The 23,383-nt window shown below is 37.0% G+C and overlaps 8 protein-coding genes, 1 long non-coding RNA gene and 2 other non-coding genes across 12 annotated transcripts; 5 read left to right on the forward strand and 6 right to left on the reverse strand.

The window, feature by feature from the left end:
- LOC104717374 (early nodulin-like protein 2) lies at positions 838–1,821 on the forward strand. Its single transcript, XM_010434931.1, has 2 exons — positions 838–1,122; positions 1,208–1,821. Exons 1-2 carry the CDS (start codon positions 933–935, stop codon positions 1,642–1,644), a joined length of 627 nt encoding a protein of 208 aa, XP_010433233.1. The 5' UTR covers positions 838–932; the 3' UTR covers positions 1,645–1,821.
- On the reverse strand, positions 3,074–3,145 carry TRNAK-UUU. Its single transcript has one exon. It is a non-coding gene; the product is annotated as a tRNA-Lys (tRNA).
- Positions 6,601–6,671, reverse strand: TRNAG-GCC. The gene has a single exon. It is a non-coding gene; the product is annotated as a tRNA-Gly (tRNA).
- Positions 6,708–9,018, reverse strand: LOC104717375 (probable L-type lectin-domain containing receptor kinase VII.2). The gene has a single exon (XM_010434932.2). The coding sequence runs from the start codon at positions 8,934–8,936 to the stop codon at positions 6,885–6,887; it is 2,052 nt and encodes a 683-aa protein (XP_010433234.1). The 5' UTR covers positions 8,937–9,018; the 3' UTR covers positions 6,708–6,884.
- LOC104717376 lies at positions 9,831–10,941 on the forward strand. Of its 2 annotated transcripts, XM_010434933.2 has the most exons (2): positions 9,831–10,452; positions 10,747–10,941. In XM_010434933.2, exons 1-2 carry the CDS (start codon positions 10,080–10,082, stop codon positions 10,851–10,853), a joined length of 480 nt encoding a protein of 159 aa, XP_010433235.1. In that variant the 5' UTR covers positions 9,831–10,079; the 3' UTR covers positions 10,854–10,941. The 2 variants fall into 2 exon arrangements, with proteins under 2 accessions (XP_010433235.1, XP_010433236.1); XM_010434934.2 differs by lacking the exon at positions 10,747–10,941 and having other exon boundaries at positions 9,834–10,674.
- LOC104717378 (mannan endo-1,4-beta-mannosidase 5) lies at positions 13,029–15,131 on the forward strand. The gene is made up of 5 exons (XM_010434936.2): positions 13,029–13,709; positions 13,796–13,993; positions 14,090–14,212; positions 14,304–14,515; positions 14,612–15,131. Exons 1-5 carry the CDS (start codon positions 13,347–13,349, stop codon positions 15,012–15,014), a joined length of 1,299 nt encoding a protein of 432 aa, XP_010433238.1. The 5' UTR covers positions 13,029–13,346; the 3' UTR covers positions 15,015–15,131.
- Positions 15,062–16,007, reverse strand: LOC104717377. Its single transcript, XM_010434935.2, has one exon. It carries the CDS (start codon positions 15,859–15,861, stop codon positions 15,247–15,249), a length of 615 nt encoding a protein of 204 aa, XP_010433237.1. The 5' UTR covers positions 15,862–16,007; the 3' UTR covers positions 15,062–15,246.
- On the reverse strand, positions 16,360–18,549 carry LOC104717380 (bromodomain-containing protein 4-like). Its single transcript, XM_010434937.2, has 3 exons — positions 18,231–18,549; positions 17,730–18,017; positions 16,360–17,604 (listed from the first exon to the last, which is right to left on the reverse strand). The coding sequence occupies exons 1-3, from the start codon at positions 18,372–18,374 to the stop codon at positions 16,552–16,554; spliced, it is 1,485 nt and encodes a 494-aa protein (XP_010433239.1). The 5' UTR covers positions 18,375–18,549; the 3' UTR covers positions 16,360–16,551.
- LOC104717381 lies at positions 18,664–19,894 on the forward strand. Its single transcript, XR_756193.2, has 2 exons — positions 18,664–19,119; positions 19,324–19,894. It is a non-coding gene; the product is annotated as an uncharacterized LOC104717381 (long non-coding RNA).
- LOC104717382 lies at positions 21,028–21,859 on the forward strand. The gene is made up of 2 exons (XM_010434938.2): positions 21,028–21,380; positions 21,577–21,859. The coding sequence occupies exons 1-2, from the start codon at positions 21,255–21,257 to the stop codon at positions 21,691–21,693; spliced, it is 243 nt and encodes an 80-aa protein (XP_010433240.1). The 5' UTR covers positions 21,028–21,254; the 3' UTR covers positions 21,694–21,859.
- Positions 22,030–23,055, reverse strand: LOC104717383 (GPI-anchored protein LORELEI-like). Its single transcript, XM_010434940.1, has 3 exons — positions 22,832–23,055; positions 22,673–22,729; positions 22,030–22,523 (listed from the first exon to the last, which is right to left on the reverse strand). Exons 1-3 carry the CDS (start codon positions 22,911–22,913, stop codon positions 22,177–22,179), a joined length of 486 nt encoding a protein of 161 aa, XP_010433242.1. The 5' UTR covers positions 22,914–23,055; the 3' UTR covers positions 22,030–22,176.

The following is a 23,383-nucleotide window of genomic DNA, read 5'->3' on the forward strand; positions in this document are numbered from 1 at the left end:
AAGTTTCATATTCTCTCAGGTCTTCTTCCTTTACGCCTTCAAACATCTTGTTTCCCAAATCATTTAAAAAAAAAAAAAAAAAGACTAGAATACCAAAATTTACGTTTTTTTTTTGGATTAAAACATAAGTAGAAAAATTTAATTATGATCACTTTAGGAACATTTATTAATTAGATCCTTGACCCTACTGCTAAGATTCCTAATTCCCATTATAGAAAATAAAATTTCGTCTAATATTGTCCAACTAGTTTAGCTTTAAAGGTAGAGGAGAAAGTGTGTAAAATTTACCAATTTCTCTAATTAGGAGAAAGGATGTGTTACTATATATATATTATGCACACTACTTAATCTAATAATAGAGGATTAAAATGACTCTTCTACTACTAGTTGGGCTTCAATATTAGACGGAGACAAAATGTGTAAAGCCATTCTTACGATATTAAACTCAATCTACTTGAAAAAGCCCACTAAAACTTTATTAATATTGTATTATTGGGTGTTATATATAATTTTTATTTTTATATTAAGTAGAACAACATGTAACGTAAGTTTGAATAATAAATATCATAAATAATAAAGGATTTCAGTTTTTTTTTAATATAGATATAAAGATCTGAGTGGAAAAATTGGTTGTTTGTGAGAAAGAACGTGAAAAAATAAAGTTAGATAGCCGTTAAGTCCATTGCATGTCGAGACGTGTAAAGAAAGAGAGAGATGAGAGAAAAAAATCGAAACGCTTTTAATTAATTTGCATTTCTCTAGGTAATTGATGCACTACACTGCCAAAAGCTTGACCTAACGGCTACATCTTCTTTACTTTCACCATAAATAAGCACATCTATCTCTTCTTGAGGTTGCAAATAAACACAAACAATTATAGAGAGATAACCTTCTAATTAAGAGAGAGAGTTGATAAGAGTTTTGGATCAGAGATGGGTTTGGTCAGGAGGAGGTTCGACTTTGATCTTTACTTGGTCATTGTGATGTTGATGGGTTTGGGGTTTACGATGTCAAATGGGTACAAGTTCTATGTTGGTGGGAGGGATGGTTGGGTCCTTACTCCTTCCGAGGATTATTCTCTTTGGTCTCACCGAAACCGGTTTCAAGTCAACGACACTCTTCGTAAGTCTTTCTCCTCTTCTCTTCCATATTAATAGACATTGTGTCAATACTAATGGACAAAAATAATTTTGATTTATATACAAAGATTTTAAGTACGCGAAGGGAAAAGATTCAGTGTTGGAGGTGAGTGAACAAGAGTACAACACATGCAACACGACTCATCCATTGACTTCCCTCTCAGACGGAGACTCTCTCTTTCTACTTAGCCACTCAGGTTCCTTCTTTTTCATCAGTGGCAACTCTCAGAACTGTCTCAAAGGCCAGAAACTAGCCGTCAAGGTCATGTCCACCGTCCATCACAGCCACTCTCCTCGTCATACCTCTCCCTCCCCGTCTCCGTCACCTTCACTGTCTACAGTCCATCAGGGTTTGTCCTCGCCGGGGCCTTCTCCAGGACTGGAACCGGCATCTGATTCACACACTCATGCTCCGGCTCCAGGGCCAGCGTTGGCTCACAATTCGGCCGGTTTGTTTGGTCCGGGGGTGGTGGTTTTTGTGATTATGATAAGTTATATGTTTTAGGGGTTTTTAAATTGTCGCTGGTCGTTAAATTTGTGAGAGTATTCCCTCTACAGTTATTTATCTGCCTGTTTTGTTGTTAGTATGTTTGAAGCACATAACCATTTTTAATGTGTTTCCCCTGTCTCGTAATTTGTTCTTGCTTAAGAGAATATTTAAATAGAGCTTTTGTATTACTTAGATGCGATTTTTTTTTCTTTTATGATTTAGTTATGATCATGCTAATTTATATCTATACGTACGTATCTGCTCATGCAAAACTTCTCCACATACTTAAATCTTGTACGTTGAAACATAGTTTTGTATATGTAAGAAATAAAATAATTGTTATCCGGGCCGCTTAATTATGCGAGTTACATGCTATAGATCAATCCAGCAGTGAGCGACCAAGTTCAGTGCTATTCTTAGTGAACGATTGAGATATGATCAAATCTTTTTAATTACAAACAAAAAATTAAGCAATCAACTATAGAAAACATTGAATAACTTATGGAGTAAGAACCGGGCAAACGACATATATAATAACCCACTTGAAACCAATTTTAATTAATAATCATTTTCTCTACTCGATCTCGATGATAAATTACATAAAGCTATTGATTATCGCTGTAATCATCCCGGTAGCTGCAGCTCCCGTGCAGGTGAGAGCTAAGAAAGTGAGCTGTAACTCAGAGATTTGCATGGACGGTGGGGACGAGAAGAGAACAATGGCAGGATTTGAATTGTAGAGCCGCAAGATATATTTAGCTATGGTGCGTTGAAGAAGAATAACGTACCGTATAACGACGTGGTCGTTCCTATTATAGTTTTGGACCGGGCAAAAAGGCTAATCCATACAAACGAGGTTGTAGTGTCATTTACACAGATAATATTACCACACCTCCATTGCATATACTCGCAGGATGTCTTTAGAAATATTAAAAAATTGCAGTTACAAAAATATTAATAATTAAATGTAAAGAATCATTAAATTAAAGACATCCTTCTAGTAGACACATTTTAGACATTTATATCTTAAATTTGTAGACACTCACATTTTAAAATAACATTTTTTGTTTACATATGATATTTAATTTTCTTCATGTGAGATGTGGGATGGAGATGGTCTAATAGAAGCAAGCTATTGTTTTTTTGTTTCTTTCTATTCAAGAAACATTCTCACAGCTTGATTTATATTATACTTTTTTGATGAAGACTACGTACATTTCACTACATTCCTATCAATTCAAACACGTTTTGTTTATATAAGTCAATTCTAACATTTAGGTAGCTTTAATATATTGATTGAGTTAAATTGTACAAAGTAGACATGGTTTATTATTTCGGTCTGGTTGTTACTTCCTCATCCTCTTAAGTCTTGACTAAAACAGAAAGTAATTATAACAAAAATAGAAAGAAAATCATATAGGAGTGAACAAAAAATTAACAAAACCGCCGTCTGTGGGGATCGAACCCACGGCCACGTGGTTAAAAGCCACGCGCTCTACCACTGAGCTAAGACGGCTTGGGCGATTTAATAAACTTTTCTTATTATATATATTACTCTTTAGGCCCTTTATGATTGGAAATAATTACTTCTATTACTTCTAAATTACTCTGTGCTAGTGACTATATATATGATATTCTAATGACTAAAAATATTATAAACGGACTATTGATTACTTCATGCATGTGTTATTAAATTAAATAAAACCAAAGATCATCACTCAATACCATAAATCGATCCAGAAACATAAGACATCAGTGTAGATCATATAAAACTATAAAAAACATTGTTCTAAATATATATAGAAGTCATCATAAAGGGGGAAAAGAAGAAGAAAATAATAAAATAGTTAAAAACAACACTGAAAACAAATCAATTAAACATCTTTTAAGTTACATTAAAACTTTAATGTTTGTTTCGTCTTGAACCTTTGCAGCTTGACGTATTTGCCCCAGTAGCTCGTGAAATTCATCCTGAAATTTAAAATTTTAATGAAAAAAAATGTTTTTGAGATATATAAGATTTAAGAAAAGTGATTTGATTAGATGTAAAGTGGATAATTTGTAGTAAAAATAAAATATGAAGGTTGTAAATAGATATATGACTTGTTTGCTTTAAAGATTGTATATCATGTGAGCATTAACTAGAATATTAGAAGTATATATATCAAAGAAAAGGCATTGAGACAGTTTGGGTACGTGCATTTGAAGTAACTCCTAGTGTTTTCACTTCCTTTGACTTGCTTCTGCCCGTATTTACGCCCATTAATTGTAGCCATCATCAGAGGTTTTGTTACACGACAGAGATTCAGATTTGGATACATCCAGTTGGGGGTAAAGGTTGAGTTACCATCTGCAAATGAGATAGTTGGAAACTTGGAACTAGATATTGTCTTCGCATGATGAATATGATAGCCACGGCTAACTCAATACCAGAAATCGATCGAGAAACATAAGACATCAGTATAGATTATATAAAATTATAAAAGACAATAATGGATTGGAGTAATTGAGTTTTTTAAGGGATTTGGTGGCTTTTTGATTTGACGGGCTTTTAATTAAACTTCAAAGACAAATTTAGTGAATTTCAAAAAAAAAAAAAAAAAAGCCTTTAACATAGGATCAACCCATTCATGTCTAGTTTCCATATTTTAGATGTTCATTTAAATTTCGGAGGATAAATGCATCATATGGTTGAAAACTTGGAGGAGAAGAAATCAGGGTCAAGTATACAAATTATAAAGAAAACTACAATTAAACTAGTTAAGTACTTACGAAGAATGGGAAAAGAGAATTAAACTTTGTTTTTTAAACTAAGAAAACACCTCCAGAAAACAGAACTGAGAAAACGGAATCAAGTTTTGGTTCTCTTTCGCAACATGTTTAATCAGTTTTGAATCATGCAGTCTGGGTTGATTCTGGTGGTGCAATTGACTCTGGTGCAGTAAGACATCCTCCGTTGTCCCTCCTCTAAAATGGTAGCGGTAGGAGTCATATGAGTAGAGGTGTCCTGCCTAAAGCAATGTTTCTAACATTGTCTTGCTGCTGGCCACGGTTTTCAGACGCAAATTGCATAAATTCATCTAGTTTAGCATCTCGTTGGCTGATTTCTGCCTTCAAAAGATTAAAACAGACAATCATGTCTGCCTTCAGTTCGTTGAGCTGCACGCAAAGATTCTTATGAGACAGCTTGAAAAACAATTCCACAATTAAAGTAGGGATCAACGCTTACCTGCTCTTTTGTTGCAACCTTCTTGTTGAGATGATCAAGCATCTGACCCATGGGAAATTAAAAAAAAAAGTTTTTGAGATATATAAGAGTTAAGAAAAGTGATTTGATTAGATGTGAAGTGGTTAATTTGTAGTAAAAATAAAATATGATGGTTGTAAATAGATTTCTTGTTTGCTTTAAAGATTTTATATCATGTGAGCATTAACTAGAATATTAGAAGTATATATACATCAATTGATAATATACCACTTTTCTAATCGTTTACTAATATACCATTTTCTAATCGTTTACTAATATACCATTTTCTAATCGTTTACTTAGATGATTATGTTGCTATCACTAATAGGGTAATGCAAGTTTTTTCTAAACCGTCTAAAATCTTACTAAATTTGAAAAGTCATTTTGAAACTTGGAATAATGTACCAGATTTGACTCATCAAAAGATTAGGCCAAAGGTATAAGATAAATAACAATTAATTCATTCAGATTGTTCATACCATATTAAAAATTGTCTTAGCTTATATGATCCATCCATATTCATTAAAAATGTATTGAAAAAATCTTGTACTCCCTCCATTTAGTATTACCAGTCATTCTAGGTAATTTCACACATTTAAAAAAAAAACAATTTAATTTTCTGTTTTACTCTTCATTAATACATTATTTCATTTTTTAGGTAATTAATAAGCTAAAGTGAGGGATAAACTGGAAATGTTATTGATAAAGTTGCATTGTAAATATTAAACGATGAGTAATATAAAACAAAAATGTAATTTTAGAATGACAAGTAAATAAAAACGGAAGGAGTATTAGATTAAAAAAAAACTGCCTTTTTAATTTGGTCGAAAAATAATTACTTGTATATTTTTACGAAAGGATCACTTGTTATTAGTTTTTAAATTGATTTTAAAAAGGCTTACTATTAGTTAGTAAATATAACGTAGGCAACCGAATAAAACATGCCTTGTATTAAAATATACAAAATTATGGTGATAATATGTAAAGACTATTATTTGCTTCATAACATTCTGCGCACGAAAAAACTTATCCAAAAAACCATATGACATTCTAATGGCTAAAAATGTTATGGGTAAATCAATCAAGAAAATGCATCCTTATTAGGATATGTTCTTACAAAACACAGTTAGAAAAAAACACTAAAAACTATCAAAGTGGAGGTTGTTAAAAAAACAACTTTAGTTCTTGTCTCTTGGTTTGACTTAGTTGGGCCGTGAAGTGGTTTACGCATTCTGAGCCTAAAGAAGAAGATGCTCAACTCGTGAAAAATATTATTAATGGGCCTAAAAGCATTCTGAGCCCATTACTTTTGCTGTCAATATTTTTCTGTTTTTACTGCATTTCAGTCTCATAATTTTTAACTTCTGATACACATTGTATAATGAATGATACTGTATTAGATAACAATGTCATCACTGCATCACATAAAGAATGATAAATCTAGGATTTTACATGCGAAACTATATCAGGATTTATGAACAAAAATGTATGGAGTGAAATTCACAATCCATCCTGCATTTGTCAAAGTAAATTTTTTTTGCTCTGTTTTGATTTCTTGGTAAACCAATTTTGGACTTTCAACGCTTCTAACTGTGCCTTCCACTAAAAAAGACATACCGGTTTTGTTTGGTTTATTCAGTTTGGACTTTCAACGCTCCTGGGTATTTTGGCTTATTCACAGGAGAGAGATCATCCACTGCTCAGTCGACACAAAATATAATCTTTGCACCAGCCGGGAATCGAACCCGGGTCTGTACCGTGGCAGGGTACTATTCTACCACTAGACCACTGGTGCTATGTTGTACATTTTGAGACAATACAATCTCATCTCTCATAATTTTAAAACGACTATAATTCAAATCTCAGTGTAGAACCCCAACCTCAAACAAAATATACTGTCTCATGCAGTTTTTAGTCAAAATTCATGCAATCTTTATATACATAAAGAATCACAGAACATGTATAGTACAAAAATTCAATAAAAATGACTCTCACGCTAGTTAGTTCCTCACCGTCCATGAAGAATGGAGCCATAACTTTGGAAGGAATTAGAACAATGAGACGAGTTCCTTACATCTTGGATTGTGGGATGTTGTCTTTGTCTGCTTCCCTCACCAGTTTCCAACAAGTAAGAGCTCTTCACTCTCTCCAACAAGCTCATTTCCCTTTCACCACCATCCTCCACTAATCTCCCTTGTTCTAATATCTGCACCACTTGTCTCATCTTCGGACGCACTCTCGGATCAGGATGCACACACAACAGTCCTATTCTCAAAGCCATCTCTACTTCCTCGGTCTTGAACCTTCCATTCACCTTTACTCTCTCGTCTAAACCATCAACCACTTTGTCTTTCTCCATTAGTCTCCATATCCATTCCACTATCCCTTCTCTTCCTTCCTCTATTGGTCTCCTTCCACACACTACCTCCAACACAAACACTCCAAAGCTATACACATCGGTTTGTGCTGATGCTCTCCCTGTCTTAACCAGCTCAGGCGCCATATAACCCGCTGTTCCAACAACATGTGTCGTACTAACCATCTCTTTACTAGTGTTCTGCAACTTAGCCAACCCGAAATCACCTACCCTCGCATTCATATCATTGTCAAGCAACACATTGCTTGACTTTATGTCTCTATGTAACACCTTTGACTCCCACCCTTCATGTAGATACAACATCCCTGAGGCCACATCTCTTATCACTCTCATCCTTTCCTCCCAGTTCAACATCTCGTTACAATCAAATATCCGCTTATCAACGCTACCATTCTCCATATACTCGTAAATCAATACCAAACTCTCTCCTCCTTTCTTGGACCAACCTTTTAGTCCAACTATGTTCTTGTGCCTTAGCCTCCCTAAGCTCGATACCTCGGCCAAGAACTCACTCGTCCCGCTAACACTCTCACGAGGGCTCATCATTATTCTCTTAACCGCCACTTCTTTGCCTTCCAAGACTCCTCTATACACCTTAGAATTCCCTCCGTATCCGATCATGTTCTCTTCCGAGAACCCTTTCGTTGCTTCCAAAACGTCTTTGTATTGCACTCTGTGAGGCCAATACTCTGTTTCCCAATCCTCCACGTCTCCTTCTAGTTTCTGCCTTCTCCGCCTCCTCACAACGTAGAAACAGAGGAACCCAATAACTGAGAGTAATAACACAACACCACTAGAGACCCCAGCAATGAAGCCTTTAGACTTCAAAACAGAGTCATATGACAATTTAAACGAAGGAAGATTCCTAGTGATCAAAGCATCACCAATGGAGAAATTTGAGTTGCTAAAACTCCATGAAAGAATCCTATGGCTTTGTACTAGTTGTCCTGTGGATGCGGTGAATCCAACGAACATATCATCGAGTAACACTCCAGTGAGATTCAAGGGTATGCTTATGAGTGGTCTAATGGGTTTCCTAGTGCCAGCTCTAGCCATAGTTGCATTGAGGGCTGACCCATTAAACTCAATCCACGCCTGGTAATTCTCACCACTGTTAAGCCTCAGCTCCGTGAATCTCTCGCCGTCTCGACCTCCATAGAAACCAGCAACTTCAGAAGAAACAGAGTTGAGGGAATTGACGTCGACGCCGACGTGGTTATCATTGATGTCGTTGAACTCTTGGTTAGCGAAAACATCAAATTCTACGGCGAAGATTCGGTTGTTAGTCGCGCCGTTATTAGTCAAGTTGAAGAGGCCGAGATGCTGAGAAGAACTCGCGGCGGATGTTTCGGAGAAAGGGAGGAAGACGAAGGCGAAGCCGTGGCCAGGGGAGAGGTGTTTGTAAGGAGCCATGGAGAAGATAAATGACGTGGCGAAAGGTAGAGGTATGGCGGAGGCGGCAGTTGAGATTCTTGAATGGTATAGACCACGTCCGATGGAGAAAATGGTTTGGTTGGTGAGAGTGAGGATCGACGGAGGGGAATCAACGGTTGCGGAGCCTACGAGAAGTGTGTTGTTGGTGGTGAAATTTGAGTTGTAAACGAATTGGATGCATGAGATTGGTCGGAACAAGAATTGTGTTGTGACGAAAAAGATAAAAATAGAAACTTTATTAGAGAACATGGTGAGAGACAGAGAGGTCTTTTGGGTACAAGTGTGTCGTTTTTGAAAGAAGTATATGGGAAGAAGAAGAACAAGAACAGCTTGCCGTTTTTGAAAGAAGTATATGTTTTCTTTTGTGACGGTGTCTTTTATATATTCAAAAGAACCAATTATTCAAATATATGGTATGAACTGGAAAGGATCCATTCCAAAGTCAAAATTATTAACAAGATAATATTTGCTTATTCTATGTGATTTAACATACATTTGATTGACAAGATGTTGATAAATAAATAAAAATACGCCACAATATCAGCCGTGATTATTTGGTCTCTTGTAAATTTTGATATTTTCCTATGCATTTGGAGTTTTTTTTTTTGTTTTTTTCTTGATCCGAGCCACTTGGAGTTAATGGTGAAATTGGACTTGGTATTTTGCTGTCAACATTTATGGGGTATGATGACCTTATTGGTCAAAGAAGTCAGCTTTGAAATGTCTGTAATCTTCTTATCTCTCTTTCAATTTTTTCAAACATTATCGCACATAACTCGAATTAATCGTTTAGTGTAAGCATCATAGCTACTATAATCTAGTCAAAGGCCTAACAGTAACTATCAACTACTTTCTGAAATAGTTGAATTCTTGGTATGTCTCATTTCATATTAACTTTAATGCACATGATCACATTCAACTTTACACTAATAAACATTGGAGTCCCAAATTCTTCTTTTGAAATGTAATGTGTTAAGTAATCTCAGTAACCAATTCGTTTATGAAACGCTACGTTCTGAGAGATGAGCCAAAAGCACGAAAAAGAAAAAATGGAAACAGAGCTCTCCAACTGTCAGTTTGCAGGAAAAGGCAAAGACTTTAACTGGACCGCTATGAAAAAAGGCACGTGATGAACACTACCCAATAAGCAAGAGCGTGTTCTTCACGTTACGTCAGATTCGACTAGGCTTAGGTAGAAGCAAAAAAAAGAACGTTCGATCACTTTCCTTTTCTCACAATTCTTCACCGCAAACACTCACCCCCAAAAAAGGAATCATAAGAAGAAGAAGCTTTGGACAAAAAAAGGGTCTTTTACTATTTACCATAAACTTTACTTTACCAACCAGACACAGACACAGAATCATAAAAGATCAGATCTGGTGGTTTCAAACAATGGCGGACAAGGAAGAACAAGAGACGATGACCTCGTACAAGCTGTTTCTGAGAGTTATAAGCAAGAGAAGAACATGGGCCTGTCTGTTTCTTGTGGTCTACGCGATCCTCTTGTCTTCTTCGTGGAATTCGCTGAATTCGATAGTGAATTGGTACGGTGATAACCACCAGACGTCATCTGGTTTGCCTGCGCTTTACGCCTCGGTTCTTTTAGGTGCTGTGTTCGGAGTTCTCTCGATGGCGGCGGCGCTCTTCATAGCTGTGCCGGCGATCGTTGTGATCTGGATATCGGTGGTGGTGTCGATGGCTTTCGCTGGGAAATCGAGAAAGAGAGTGGTGATCGAAGGGAGGAAAGTGACTAAAGAGATCGCTGGTTTTGTGTTTAGGGTTCTTCTTAAAGAAGGAAACTTCGTGGCTCTTATTTGTGCTCTTCTTGCTTACTTCGTCTTCTTTAATTCTTACTCTTTCACTTCTTCTTGATTCAATTTTTTTTTTTTTTTTTGCGTTTTAACTAATATATCGAAATCTTTCCTCGTTAATTGTTGTCGTCGTTTAGCTTAACAAGATTTGGTTTATTGATGAATCTGAAAAATATCGAGATCTTCTTTGTTGGATTGATGNAAGAGAGTGGTGATCGAAGGGAGGAAAGTGACGAAAGAGATCGCTGGTTTTGTGTTTAGGGTTCTTCTTAAAGAAGGAAACTTCGTGGCTCTTATTTGTGCTCTTCTTGCTTACTTCGTCTTCTTTAACTCCTACTCTTTCACTTCTTCTTGATTCAATTTTTTTGTTGCGTTTTGTCTCATTAACGAAAACATCTTACAAGTTACAACTAATATATCGAAATCTTTCCTCGTTAATTGTTGTCGTCGTTTAGCTTAACAAGATTTGGTTTCTTGATGAATCTGAAAAATATCGAGATCTTCTTTGTTGGATTGATGTGTGTGTTTCTGATGATGTCAGATCGAATGCTTCCACGTCACAATACCGACACGTGAAGTTATTTGTCATTTCTTTTGTTTATTTCTTTTAGAGGAACACAGATTCTTCTTTTGGTCTCTCTTTTTGTCGGTCGTTCTCTGCCTCTGTCCGTAGAAGAGCTTCTCAAACTCTGAACTATAATATGGTGTTGAAGGCCTTTTTTGGTGGGCTTACCGGTTTTACCGTCGATAGCCCATTTGTTGTAACTTCCATAGACTAATGAAGAACTGTTTAGTGAAAACGTTAGGTAGATATGGTTTCACTAATCTTGTTTCTGAAGTTTTGGTCTCTTAAATGTCCTAAGCGTTTTATAGCTTTATTTAACTATTGAAGTATTTGAAAATTCTGTGAGTTAACTCATGCTACTAACAATTAGATCATTTGTCAACATTTCATTTTTGTATACTTTAAGACGTTTAAATTTCTACTTTGTAACAGAAATTTTTTAAGAAGTTTTTTTTTGGGGTCAATCAACTTATATATGATTTGAAAGATGACAATGACCCAGAAACTATGAAACATATATACTGTGACAACAATGGGGGAAGATAAATTGTGTTTGAAGGAGGAAGTGCATGTGATTAGGTATGGACCATACGGCAGTTGTTAGGTAAAAGCTTATAAAGTGATGAGTATTCTTCATCATGTAGCATTAATAACTACTGTTAGAAGGTGCCCAATCCAAGTCAAAGCATAGTTTATAAAACAAGTGAGTGAACGATTATGCATATTTGACAAAAAGGATTTATATTTTCAAAACATGTTCCCATATTCTTGATCTATGACTATAATGAATATAATTCTCAATCATCTTTTATATATCTTACTTAGATTTTGTTTGCATTTCTCTTCACGTGTTATTCAATCTCATTGCTTACGTTCAATAAAAATCTTTATAATATGTATTATACTATTATGAATGACTCTACAGTTCCGGGTGTTAAAAGTAGCTAGAAAAGCGTCACCGACAACATTCAAGAATTAAGTATTTTACTTCTGTCTATTATTTAATTATATACCGCAGTACCACACCCTTTACTTGTAAACTTGTAACTTGTAAGTAGTTTAACAATACATGTCGGCAAAAAAAAAAAAAGTAGTTAACAAAACATTAGAAAAGTACAAAAGCGGAGACGATTGTGATGAACTGGTTCACAAATTTTGTTATCGTAACTTAATATTTAGTTTTGGCTAAACTACAAGGATAAAAAGAAAATCTTACCACAAATGTAGTTGTCATGCTTATCTATAGTATATGCTATCATCGTATTCATAAACAAAACGTGGGCAACATGACCTCGAATGATTTCATTTTCATCAAAGAGAAGTAGATGTTGACTCTATGCAGAAGCTAAATATTTAATCTATATGTCTGAATTAACCGTTTTATGTATATTCTAAATGAGTTGGTAATAATAGTATGAGTTAGGAACTTTAGTAGTAAAGGGAATGATCTTGTAAACAGTATAATAATTTCAGAAGTGAAAATTATTAAAAGGGTTCACAGTTAAGGTATTCACGTCACATGAATGAACAACAATGAACATTTCTCAAAAATCCGAAGTTGATGACACTCCAACGCATGTGACCTGTTTATTTACTTTTTCTTAGAGACTTTCAAATGTTTGTTTAGTCTCTTTTAGTTTTATTATGTCTTAAATACTCTCCGTTGGTGGGTCAAAGTTCTGATCTTTTCTCTTCAATTACTTACTTATTTTATCTAGATCAGTAATTAAAAATATCAAATTTCTAGGAAGATACAACTTACCAAAACATAGTAACTTTTGTAGAAAACAAAAACATCACTATATGCCTTGTCCATTTGGCAGGTAAAATCCAAAAAGCTCTTTAATTATTTCACAAAACAAAATCAGATTACTTCATTGAAAAAAAAAAAAAAACATAGTATTACAGAAAACTACAGTAATTTGGGGTCCATTTATTTAGTATATAATTTGTGTAAGAGTAAACACAATTAAACTAATACAAAAACATCAAAGATATATAGAGATCTGTGTCTCTGTGGTTCATTCAGTTATTCATTCAGAAATATATTTTTTCTGCATTGTTTCAATTAGGAGCCATTTTTTTCAAATCTGGTCAATTTTTTTTAATAAAGGATTTGCTATTTCCTTCTTGATTTCATAAAAAAGTTTGGATTTTGGGACACAACCACTGAACAAGGCTCAGGCTTTTTTTTTCTTCTGGGTGGCCACCGACTGACTCAAATTCAAAGAGCTGTTTTCTCCGATTCTGGGTTTGTGGAGGAGGAGGAGGAAGGAGGAAGGCATGATGGTGGCTGCAAGGAACAGGCCAATGCTACGAATCCTAGGTTTTTTTATATGCGCAGCTTTCATCTATCTCACATTTAGGGATTTGTGGTTGAATCACGAGAGGAAACCAAAGCTAGGGTTTGTGAAAAGGAACGGAACTCAGTTCGTTGTTGATGATATGCCTCTCTATGTCAATGGGTGGAACTCGTATTGGTTCATGGCCCATGCCGTTGATGAACAGAGCAGAAACCTTGTCGGTGAAATGCTTGAAGCTGGTGCTAAAATGGGCCTCACTGTTTGTCGAACTTGGGCTTTCAATGACGGTGGCTACAACGCTCTTCAGATCTCCCCTGGCCGATTCGATGAGCGAGTCTTTCAGGTAAAATGGGCCATACTGTTCTTTCTCTTCAATTAAGTGTCCAGGTCTGTCTTGTTTTAATGGAATTTGTATAATGTTTGGTTTAGGCCTTGGATCATGTAATCGCAGAGGCGAAAAAACATGATGTTAGATTGCTGCTTAGCTTAGTGAACAATTTGCAAGCTTACGGAGGGAAGAGTCAGTATGTGAAGTGGGCATGGCAAGAAGGTGTTGGTCTCAGTTCTTCCAATGATTCCTTCTTCTTTGATCCTTCTATCCGCAATTACTTCAAAAATTATCTCAAGGTAAAATGGTCTTTTGCTGCTGCTATGATTCAACATTAGAAGATCATTTGAGTGAGTGTGTTAAAGATCGAATTTTTATTTTGCTGATTTTTGCAGACTCTGCTCACTCGGAAGAACTCAGTAACTGGAATAGAGTACAGAAATGATCCAACGATTTTCGCTTGGGAGTTGATCAATGAGCCACGATGCACTACTGATGTCTCTGGCAAAACTCTCCAAGTGAGTCCTCCATTTCACCTTGAAAGAATCATTCACATTGTTTTCTTATTCCGCAAACATGTTAATGTGTTGTTTCTTTGCGGGATCACAGGACTGGATAGACGAAATGACGGGGTACATTAAATCGATTGACGACAAGCATCTCCTCACTGTAGGCTTGGAAGGTTTCTATGGTCCTGAGAATCCAAAACGGCTGACTGTTAATCCAGAACAGTGGGCCTCTGCGCTTGGATCAGACTTTGTTCAAAACTCTAATTCCTCAAACATCGATTTTGCATCCGTTCATATCTACCCTGATCACTGGTAAGTCAGCTGGAACAGAGAATCAAGATTATGATTTGACTGAGCTCTTGGAGTGTTCTTTTTACATCTTATGTTGATACATATATGTATTTGCAGGTTTCATAATCAGACCTTTGAAGAGAAGCTAAAGTTTGTGGTGAAATGGATGCAATCTCACATTGAAGACGGGATGAAAGAGCTAAAGAAGCCAGTTCTGTTCACAGAGTTTGGACTCTCGAACCTGAACAAAGACTACGAACCATCACAGCGAGATAAGTTCTACAGAATCATCTTCGATGTGGTTTACAAATCAGCCAAGCGAAGGAAAGCAGGAGCAGGGACATTGGTGTGGCAGCTATTCATGGAAGGCATGGAAACGTTTGGTGATGACTTTGGGATTGTTCCACATGAACAAGACTCCATTTATAAACTGATGATCGAACAATCGTGTAGGTTGGCTAAAGTCACAGGACGTCGTAATGAACATAAGTTGAAAAAACTTTGTTCTCACAGACATTGAGAGAATCACTTGTAAAAAACTGTTGTCATTTTTTTCCAACAGTGAAATTTTGATTCTCAAATTTTGTTGTATACAAAGAATCAATTTGATACATTCAATCTGGTTCCTTGGTTTAAATTCATAGAAAAGCAGAGTTCATATTTATAAGCACAAATACAAAAAAAAAAAAGACTACACTCTTCAAATCTAAACCCTACATAGAGATTTAAGAGGGGACTAATACGAAAACAAATTAGGATCTACGCTTAGCCAATCTTGGTGATGTCCTCGTTGAACTCGTCTTGTTCACTTTCTCAGTCTTCTTCTTCTTCAAAATCTTCTCAACCAATTCCGATTTAATTGATTTCTTGTTGGCGTTGACCACCACTTGAGCATTGTTGTCTTCAGCGACTCTATCAAACTCATCAGAGAGCTTTCTCCTGATTCTAACCACACCTTCATCTTCAGATCCGACCTCCTCTTCGTCATCAGAATCGTTCAGATCTAAGTATCTCCTTCGTTTGACAATAACGGGAGCCGGAGGAGGAGATTCAGAACCAGATCTCTTCTTCTTCCTCTCAGAAACTCCGGATTCGAGTTTCACAGGGGTAGATTTCTCAAGCTGGGCACGGAGCTTGTTGACGTTTCCTTCGATTCGGCCCTGGAGACGGAGACGAGTGAAGTTGAGACCACCCATGGACCAGTGAGCGTCTCTTGCCCATGTGAGAAGCGGATCTAACACAGAGAGTGGCGGATCAACACGGCAAGAGTTGAACTTGGGATTATCGAAGAAACGAGGTCGTGGAAGCCCGTTGCCGTAGAACTCAACTGGTCTGATTGCGAGATGTTTCTTCACCGGCGTCATCATCTTGTTGATTTTATGGAACAGAGAGATTGACAGATTGAGAGAGATTGAGAGATCGAGAAATTGAGAATGATGAGTTAGTGATTGGGAGATTGGGGGATTAGGGTTTATATTGAAGATGAGTTTTGGCGGGTGTGGTTTAGTGGGCGCCAGACTCTAACCCGCGCTGCTTGAAAATAACAACTTTGCCGCCTCTTCAATTTTTTGGCTTTCGCGCAGTTCTTTTTTTTGAGTTAATTTGGTTTTAAGGGATTCACGCAAATCTATTTCCTTTCATGGGATATGTTTTTTTTACTTTGTGGTACAGAAATATTTATTTCATTATTATAAAATTAAATTATAAGCTTGCCCAGTGTTTTTTCAAAAAAAAATTACGAACGAGATTCGATATAAACAACTCTGCGATCAAACACAAAGCTGCTCTTGTCTCTTGATGCACAAGATTGAGCAAAAAGATAAGCACTCATCGCAATTCACAAGGAACATTGAAAGTAAAAAACATACACAAAATAATAGGGCTTTTTAAGAAAACGAAAATTGAGTCGCATAAGAAGAATACACAACAGACCCAATCTACTGGGCCCAATAAAACTAGGGCCTTATAGAGTAACTCAAAGACAAGGGAGGAAAAGCCCAGTTTTTATTGTTGTAAAAAGATACAAGTAGACAAGGAAGGGATATATTATGAGACTTTCACCATCCTCCTCTGGGAGGCCCTCCTGAGGACTGTCCACTCAATCTGTCTAAGAGGGCGTTAAAGTCGATGGGTTGGCCACTCTCCTCCATCCGCTGAATCACGGCCATCACATGGTCTCCTCTGAACCCCATGCTCACTAGCTTCTCTATCAGTTCTCCGTATTTTGATCTTAAAACAGGTGGTGCACCAGTGTTACCGCCACCTGCCTGGTGAGGCTGGGGAGCGTATCCACCACCTTGTGGACCTTGCAAGCAATGGGCCTGTTGCTGCGGCTGGGGTGGTGTGTATTGCATTCGCCCACCTTCATACATGGCATTGGCATACCCGGCAGAAGGAGGAGGAGGTCCTGATTGTAGATATCCATCGCCTGTCTGGGGGCTATAAGACATCTTTGTCTGCTGCGGAGCCTGTGGTGGTGGTGGTGCGCCGTATCCGTAAGCTTGCATAGACTGTTGTGGAGGTCCAGAGTATGGTGATTGCATCTGCATGCTGCTTGGCAACGATTCTACAGGGGATTGGTTGCTTGGTGGTGCAGGCGGGTATGTTTGGTAAGCTCCACTTGACGGTGGTGGCCTAGCCTGTGGCTGGGGAGGCCAGTTTTGCTGGTACTGCGGGAATGACTGAGTTTGGGCTGAGCTTGGGTGGCATGGAGCAGGAGGTGGAGGCATGTACTGACTCTGTGCTGGTGGTGCTTGGGGTTGTGAGGGTGGAATGGGAACAGGGGCAGGGGCAGGTGTGTTTTGAAGCTGTGTAGGAGGAGGAGGCATGTAATACTGCTGCTGCTGCTGCTGTTGTGGCTGCGGCTGAGGCTGCGCTGGCGGTTGTGGGGCTATTTGGTGAGGCAAAGCAAGTGCAAGCTGCTGGTTGTGTGGATCTGAGGTGTTCTCGGTCTTCTTAGGCTCTGGAACAGGAGTAGCTACCCGATCCTCACCATGCTGAGACTGAGATGAAGAAGATGACTCTTTCTGCACAAGTTGAAGCTTTGCTAGCTCTTTCTGAGTGTCTGCTAGCTCCTGTTTATCTCTGAGAATCTGGACTGACCTATGCACCTACAACAACAGAATATGTATATATATCATGGTCTCAAAACTTCCAATGCTGATCATAGTTCTAAAAATTAAAATTAACAAAAAAAAAAAAAAAGGATTCATAAACAATTGCAAAATACACTTACCTCTTGAAGATGTTTGTCCAGAGATCTAAGCTTGACATCAGCGTCCTCGTGCTCATGAGTCAACTCCGATCTCATTTCCCCAATTGTCTTATCAAGGTTGTAACAATAGAGTTCAAGCTGGGACAAGCGTGAGCTGATGCCTTCAAGAAAACGCATCATGTTATCAGCATACTTCTTCATGGTTCTTTCGACAGTGTCAGTAAGGTCTTGGCTCAAAGAGTCCTCCGGTGGGCTGTAAGAGCTTGTCGGAAAAATCGAAGACCTAGCCATCCTCGTTTTATGGAACTCCTGCAAGCAAAAAAAAAAAAATGAAACAACAAACTAGCTCAGTAATCATCATAATGATCAATTTGAAATACAATTGTTCTTCCTCATCAATCACAATCTATCTAGCAATCACATACCAAAATCGAAACCCTAAAATTCCCAAATACCAATAATTGAGCAAAGCCCAGAACTAAAAATTACACAACGGAAGACGAAATATGTATATGTGTTCACCATGTTTGAAGCAGCGATGGAAGGATCGGAGTGAGGACCATTAGAAGAGTCCTGGTTGGTGTAGTCAGAGCAGAGGATATCATCGGAGCCAAAATCGAAGCCTTTAGATCCTGAGTTGACCCGACCCGAAGATCCAGACGCCATTTGAATCCGAATACTAAGATCGAGAGAGGATCAAAAATAAGGAAATCTCGATTTAGAGATCAAGCCTTGGGGGAAAAGCCAATGAAAAAAAAAAAGCTTGCTTTGTTCTTCGTTCTCTTCGAACCTTTGAGAACACGGAAGCAGGAGGAAAACGTTTTTTTGGTTTGTTTAATTACAAAAAGAAAAGTCCCAAGTGGAGCAAAAAATAAATAAATGGAGTTGTTTAGTTTTTTCAGACTCGAGAGAGATAAGGATGAAAGAAGAAGGAAACAGGCCAAACCGACTTTACTCTTTCTTTCTTTATTCTTTATTTATACTTTTACTCCCTAAGGATTTTAATTATTTCGATTTTGCCACCTTTTGTTTAAGTTTACAAATTACATCCTTTGAATTTACAACTATTGTACATACTACGTCGTTTCGCTGCGCTGTGGTTTTTATGATTTTATCGGTGGAACCGGAGAATCTTCAGCTCGTTTACGAACTTATGTGTCGATGAGCGAGCGCTTAGAGAGAATCTCAGATTTTGTTTCGTCTCTGCTCTACTTTTTCTCTCTTCTCTACTTTACAAGGCGTATGGAAGATTTAGTTCGTATACGAAATAAGGCATATCCAGTGAATCGCCGATCACGGAGGAGACCATCTGAGGAACCTGGATGGGACCTGAAGTAATAGTTTAGATGGAGATATACGTTTGTGGGTGAAGTTTTAAACCGTGAAAGCTGAAAAAAGGTTTCGTTCTGAGGTATAATGATGCTTTGGATTCCATGATGGTGGCTTAAGACATAGCAGAATGTGTTGATTTTATGACCAAATGAAACTAGGCATAGCAGAAGGTTGTATTTTAGGTTGGGGAACCCCCAAAGTTTCAATCTTTTTGGTAGGTTCGATGTAGATGAGATTGGCTGTTAAGAGTTTGGTTTTGATTTGAGTTTGAATGTTTATATAGGTGTTCTGTGGGTGGGTCTCTTGTCTTGTCATCAAACTGAAAGTCACAGAAGATAGTTTTGGTGCTCTTTGATTCCATTCTGCTTTTGTGCAGGAAACTAGCTTGTCAACATTTATACTGTTCTTCCTTGATACGTTTTCTAAAGATGTTTTGGGATAGCAAGGATACTGTTTGGAGAGTCTTCTGATCTTGGTCTTGTGTAAGTCTAGCATCATATTGGTCTTTTTTAATCTCAGCATCTTCTAGGCATTGTCTACTGCTTGTTTTTGGGATTCGTAGTCACATTGGTCAGCTAAACTTGTCTGTATAACATATTCAGTTATCAGTTGTATCAGAAACATTATGATCAGAGTTAATTGTAACTTTATGATGCATATTAGCCTCTGCATCCTTGTGATGATGGTAGTGAACTCCTTAGAGATGGTTGGAATACAAACTCTTGTAAAGAACTTGTTTGAAGCTGTAATAAAACTAGTTCTCAGGATTGCCATTTAGTTGCTTCCTTCTTTTCCTGGACATCTTTGTAAGATTCTATTCAACATATTGAACCTCTCTGGGCAGATATTACACATTCACTTTGGTCAGCAAATGTTTTTACATTCTTTTCTTGGCTACTTTTTCTTTTGGGGGACACCAAATATTTTACATTTAAGAGTAGAACAAGTTGTTTGGTTCTTGGTCTTGCGGCATGAGCAATGATTCACGTTAAGATACGGATATGGACCGAATAAGTTTTTTTTGGCCGGTGAGAAAAGTAAAGATATGTGGACAAGATTATGAGAATGCGCAAACGATAAAGTCCTCCAAAAGTAAAATGTTAATTATTAAGAACCCATCCCTCAAGAAAACATAGCCGCAAAGCGCTTTTTATTTGTATCCATACATCTTCAATCAAAACTTTAGTAATTAATTAACAACTACTAATTGGGGGATCCTATACGCCACCATAAGATGCTTTGTACGTTCATGTGTTTGTTACCATGTCAGAGTTTGATGGTAGTAAAACGTTTCACTACTCTGTTTCTCTTCAAAAATAGTGACTGGACATAATTTATTAGTATTAGGAGTATAGGCTGTCAATTGTCATGTCTTTATCAAAGAGTAAATGTGTTAACACATAGTATTAAATTTGAAGCAGACAACATCTCACCAGAAAACCAATATGGATCTGTTAAGTTCATATCCACAAATCAGTTTTTCTTTACATCAATTTGTTTATGAGATTAGGTTCTCAAAAGACAAAAAAAAAATAATCAGAACCACTTGTCCAACACCCTCGTTCCCCCGTCATATTATTAGTGCCTTCAACCTTATCTTATGAGTATTTCATTTTCTCGAACCTTATCTTATGAGCCATAGAATAGCAACAGTAAATAACGAGAAAGAAGATGGGTATACTTGTCCAATAACTAGAAAGCTGATTTCTTTACTACATGCTCAAAAAAACAACACCAACTCACAGTTGCAACAATTGTCTGGACACGTGGGTGACTTTACCAACCAACGATGGACCCATTTTCATTTAAACAGATCAACCAATCATGTACCTCTTTGTGTGGTTCTAACTTCAAAGGCCTCAAAAGTACTTTTTTTTTTCTCAATTCTTTGACCATATTAAGTATTAACCATACCAATTCTCCTAGAAGATACATTTTTTTTTCTTCTAAAGTACCATTACCAATGATCTTAATCGTAATTAAACACAACGAAAACATACTTAAGATATTTGGAAAAAGGGCAAAACGGTATAGATACATAACAAATGGTCAACTAGCATTGCGTATATAAACCGTCGGCTATAGAAAGCAAACGCCCTCAAAAAAAAATTTCCCACATTATTCTCCCATCTGTCTACGGTTGCAGATTTATCTTATTTAACACAAAAAAAAAAAACAGAGTCCACGAGTTTGGGATAATTTGTTGACCGAGACATGAAGAAATCTGGAATCATTGCTGCTGCCTCCATCTCTGTTGCTGCTTCAGCCACCGCCATCTCTGTTGGCTCTACCAACACCTCCGTCTCCTTCTCTTCCCCGGAATCTAATCATTCCCGTCAGGTAAAACAAAAAAAACAGAACCAATCTCTTTGTTTATCGGTAGCATCAAAGTTGCCTCCTCTGTTTTTGCTCTGTTTCATGAAGTACTCTTACAATAAGTAATCTCAAACAAATTTATTGAATTACAAGGTTGGATAAGAGGTTTTGTTTTCATGGATTCGGAAGTGTAACGAGTTAATTAATATATTTTGATTAGGATTCAAAGGGAAAACAGAGGAAGAAGGAAGGTTCAGAAGATGGAGGGAATGAAAAGTTTGCTCCAAGGTTTAATGGGTTACGGTTCATCGAGACGCTTGTTACTGCTCACCGATAACCTTTGCATTGTTCTCATTTGGAATTGTTTACCCAATTGATCAACAACCAAAAGAATGTACTGATTTTTTTTAGTGTTTCGGTGCTTTGGATTAAATTAAAGTGTTACCCACCAAGACAAGAAGCATGATTTATGTTTATGAGGAGTTCATCATGTTTCTATTTAATTACTTTTTCTTGCTAAATTGTATTCTACTGACCTTTATAAGGCCTGGGAGATTATTATCTCAGCCCATTTATGTTCAAACACACATGTTCTTGATCCACAAAAACACGTTATGGAATGCTAGTTTTATCATGTGTTTGTAACAAATGGTTTTATTTACTTGGCGCAACCAAAGAGTTTTAGGCTTTGGGACCATATATACTTATAGTTTATTTGGCCAAGATTCGAAACCATAACATATGTGTTCACACAACAACTAACACTGGAATGTAATTATTTATATAACTCATATCTTGACATAGATATATAAGATTGTCTTTAGAAGATGCAAAACAAGATAAAAATGGTGATTAGCAATGCAAGTCTCGGAACAAGAGGGATCAATGCATGGGAAGATGATGCAGTGGGCTTGACGTCGGTGCAGTCGAGGCCTTCTTTGCCTTCTTTGCACATGTTAGCGAATATTCCAGGAGGATAACGACCGTAGAGATTGATGTAGCTGAACATTGTGGAGGCGCAATCTGTCTTCTCATCGTTAAGAGCTTCCGCGAATGGGCAAGCAAAGTCCTTGAAGGCTGAGCAGCATATTTTGGCCGGATAATTTGGTCCTTTGCATTTACTCGTTATGATTGTGTAATTCTTGGTCGCAAAATCTTCTTGGCATGCTGTTAACAAATGTTATTAACGAACGCAATCATTAAATCTTTCTTATTAGGAAGGATTAGCTAATACTAATCATCAATTGAGCATGTTTTTAAAACACACAAGATTATGATCAATATATGATACAAATTTGTGGAAGTTAATTACTTACTTGCCTTTGCCTGGAGAAGGGCTCGGCTTGTAGCTTGGTGTGACTCAAGGTCATCAACTGCATATGCACCATAGAAATATCAGATTTCGTTTCAACAAATCTAAACAATATTTTAATAAACAAAACATGAGTAAAATATTAAATAATTGTGTAAATTACGAGAGATGTGGAGAGACAAGGCAAGTCCACACAAAAGGAGGATTGAAAGAAGAGAAACCAAACATTGATGAGCAATCTCCATGTTTATGTTTCCTCCTCCTTTTTATTTCTCTTTTGTCACATTCGATTTTTTTTTCTTTCTAAACTTCTTTGGTTTTTTTTTCGTTTTTTTTCTTTCGTGTGTCCTTGAAAAGTTATAGGAGGAGAGAAAAATGTTGCGGATATACCGGATCATTGGTTAGAAGAAACAATAGTATGAATCAGTTCATGCAAAAACAAAGTTACTGTTAACTAATTTTAATCCATTGAGAGAAACCATAAAATTAACCAAAATTTCATAGAGAAGTTTAATACTACAGTATAATTAATTTTGGTTCTAACTACCAATGGCTGATTTGAACAAAAAAAAAAAAAACTACCAATGGCTGATATCCATAATAAATTGGGAACCGCCCATTTCCTTGGCTCAGTTCTCCGGTCCGGATCGTTAAATGCAACTTGCTCCAATAATTTCATATGATAATTTGAATATATTATCACGAACGTGTTTAT

The sequence above is a fragment of the Camelina sativa genome, chromosome 10 (genome assembly GCF_000633955.1).
Source record: "Camelina sativa cultivar DH55 chromosome 10, Cs, whole genome shotgun sequence".
NCBI classification, from domain to species: Eukaryota; Viridiplantae; Streptophyta; class Magnoliopsida; order Brassicales; family Brassicaceae; genus Camelina; species Camelina sativa.

What these genes read in the sequence shown, in the direction of transcription:
- LOC104717383 (XM_010434940.1), bottom strand. Translation starts at nt 22,913, where the DNA reads ATGGAGATTGCTCATCAATGTTTGGTTTCTCTTCTTTCAATCCTCCTT. An exon ending in CTTGTCTCTCCACATCTCTC is followed by an intron (nt 22,730 to 22,831) that starts GTAATTTACACA and finishes GTGCATATGCAG; the next exon opens with TTGATGACCTTGAGTCACAC. An exon ending in CCTTCTCCAGGCAAAGGCAA is followed by an intron (nt 22,524 to 22,672) that starts GTAAGTAATTAA and finishes ATTTGTTAACAG; the next exon opens with CATGCCAAGAAGATTTTGCG.
- LOC104717374 (XM_010434931.1), top strand. Translation starts at nt 933, where the DNA reads ATGGGTTTGGTCAGGAGGAGGTTCGACTTTGATCTTTACTTGGTCATT. An exon ending in TCAAGTCAACGACACTCTTC is followed by an intron (nt 1,123 to 1,207) that starts GTAAGTCTTTCT and finishes TTATATACAAAG; the next exon opens with ATTTTAAGTACGCGAAGGGA.
- LOC104717382 (XM_010434938.2), top strand. Translation starts at nt 21,255, where the DNA reads ATGAAGAAATCTGGAATCATTGCTGCTGCCTCCATCTCTGTTGCTGCT. An exon ending in AATCTAATCATTCCCGTCAG is followed by an intron (nt 21,381 to 21,576) that starts GTAAAACAAAAA and finishes TATTTTGATTAG; the next exon opens with GATTCAAAGGGAAAACAGAG.
- LOC104717376 (XM_010434933.2), top strand. Translation starts at nt 10,080, where the DNA reads ATGGCGGACAAGGAAGAACAAGAGACGATGACCTCGTACAAGCTGTTT. An exon ending in AGTGACTAAAGAGATCGCTG is followed by an intron (nt 10,453 to 10,746) that starts GTTTTGTGTTTA and finishes AAGAGATCGCTG; the next exon opens with GTTTTGTGTTTAGGGTTCTT.
- LOC104717380 (XM_010434937.2), bottom strand. Translation starts at nt 18,374, where the DNA reads ATGGCGTCTGGATCTTCGGGTCGGGTCAACTCAGGATCTAAAGGCTTC. An exon ending in CCATCGCTGCTTCAAACATG is followed by an intron (nt 18,018 to 18,230) that starts GTGAACACATAT and finishes TTTTGCTTGCAG; the next exon opens with GAGTTCCATAAAACGAGGAT. An exon ending in TGGACAAACATCTTCAAGAG is followed by an intron (nt 17,605 to 17,729) that starts GTAAGTGTATTT and finishes CTGTTGTTGTAG; the next exon opens with GTGCATAGGTCAGTCCAGAT.
- LOC104717378 (XM_010434936.2), top strand. Translation starts at nt 13,347, where the DNA reads ATGATGGTGGCTGCAAGGAACAGGCCAATGCTACGAATCCTAGGTTTT. An exon ending in TCGATGAGCGAGTCTTTCAG is followed by an intron (nt 13,710 to 13,795) that starts GTAAAATGGGCC and finishes TGTTTGGTTTAG; the next exon opens with GCCTTGGATCATGTAATCGC. An exon ending in TCTCTGGCAAAACTCTCCAA is followed by an intron (nt 14,213 to 14,303) that starts GTGAGTCCTCCA and finishes GCGGGATCACAG; the next exon opens with GACTGGATAGACGAAATGAC.
- LOC104717375 (XM_010434932.2), bottom strand. Translation starts at nt 8,936, where the DNA reads ATGTTCTCTAATAAAGTTTCTATTTTTATCTTTTTCGTCACAACACAA.
- LOC104717377 (XM_010434935.2), bottom strand. Translation starts at nt 15,861, where the DNA reads ATGATGACGCCGGTGAAGAAACATCTCGCAATCAGACCAGTTGAGTTC.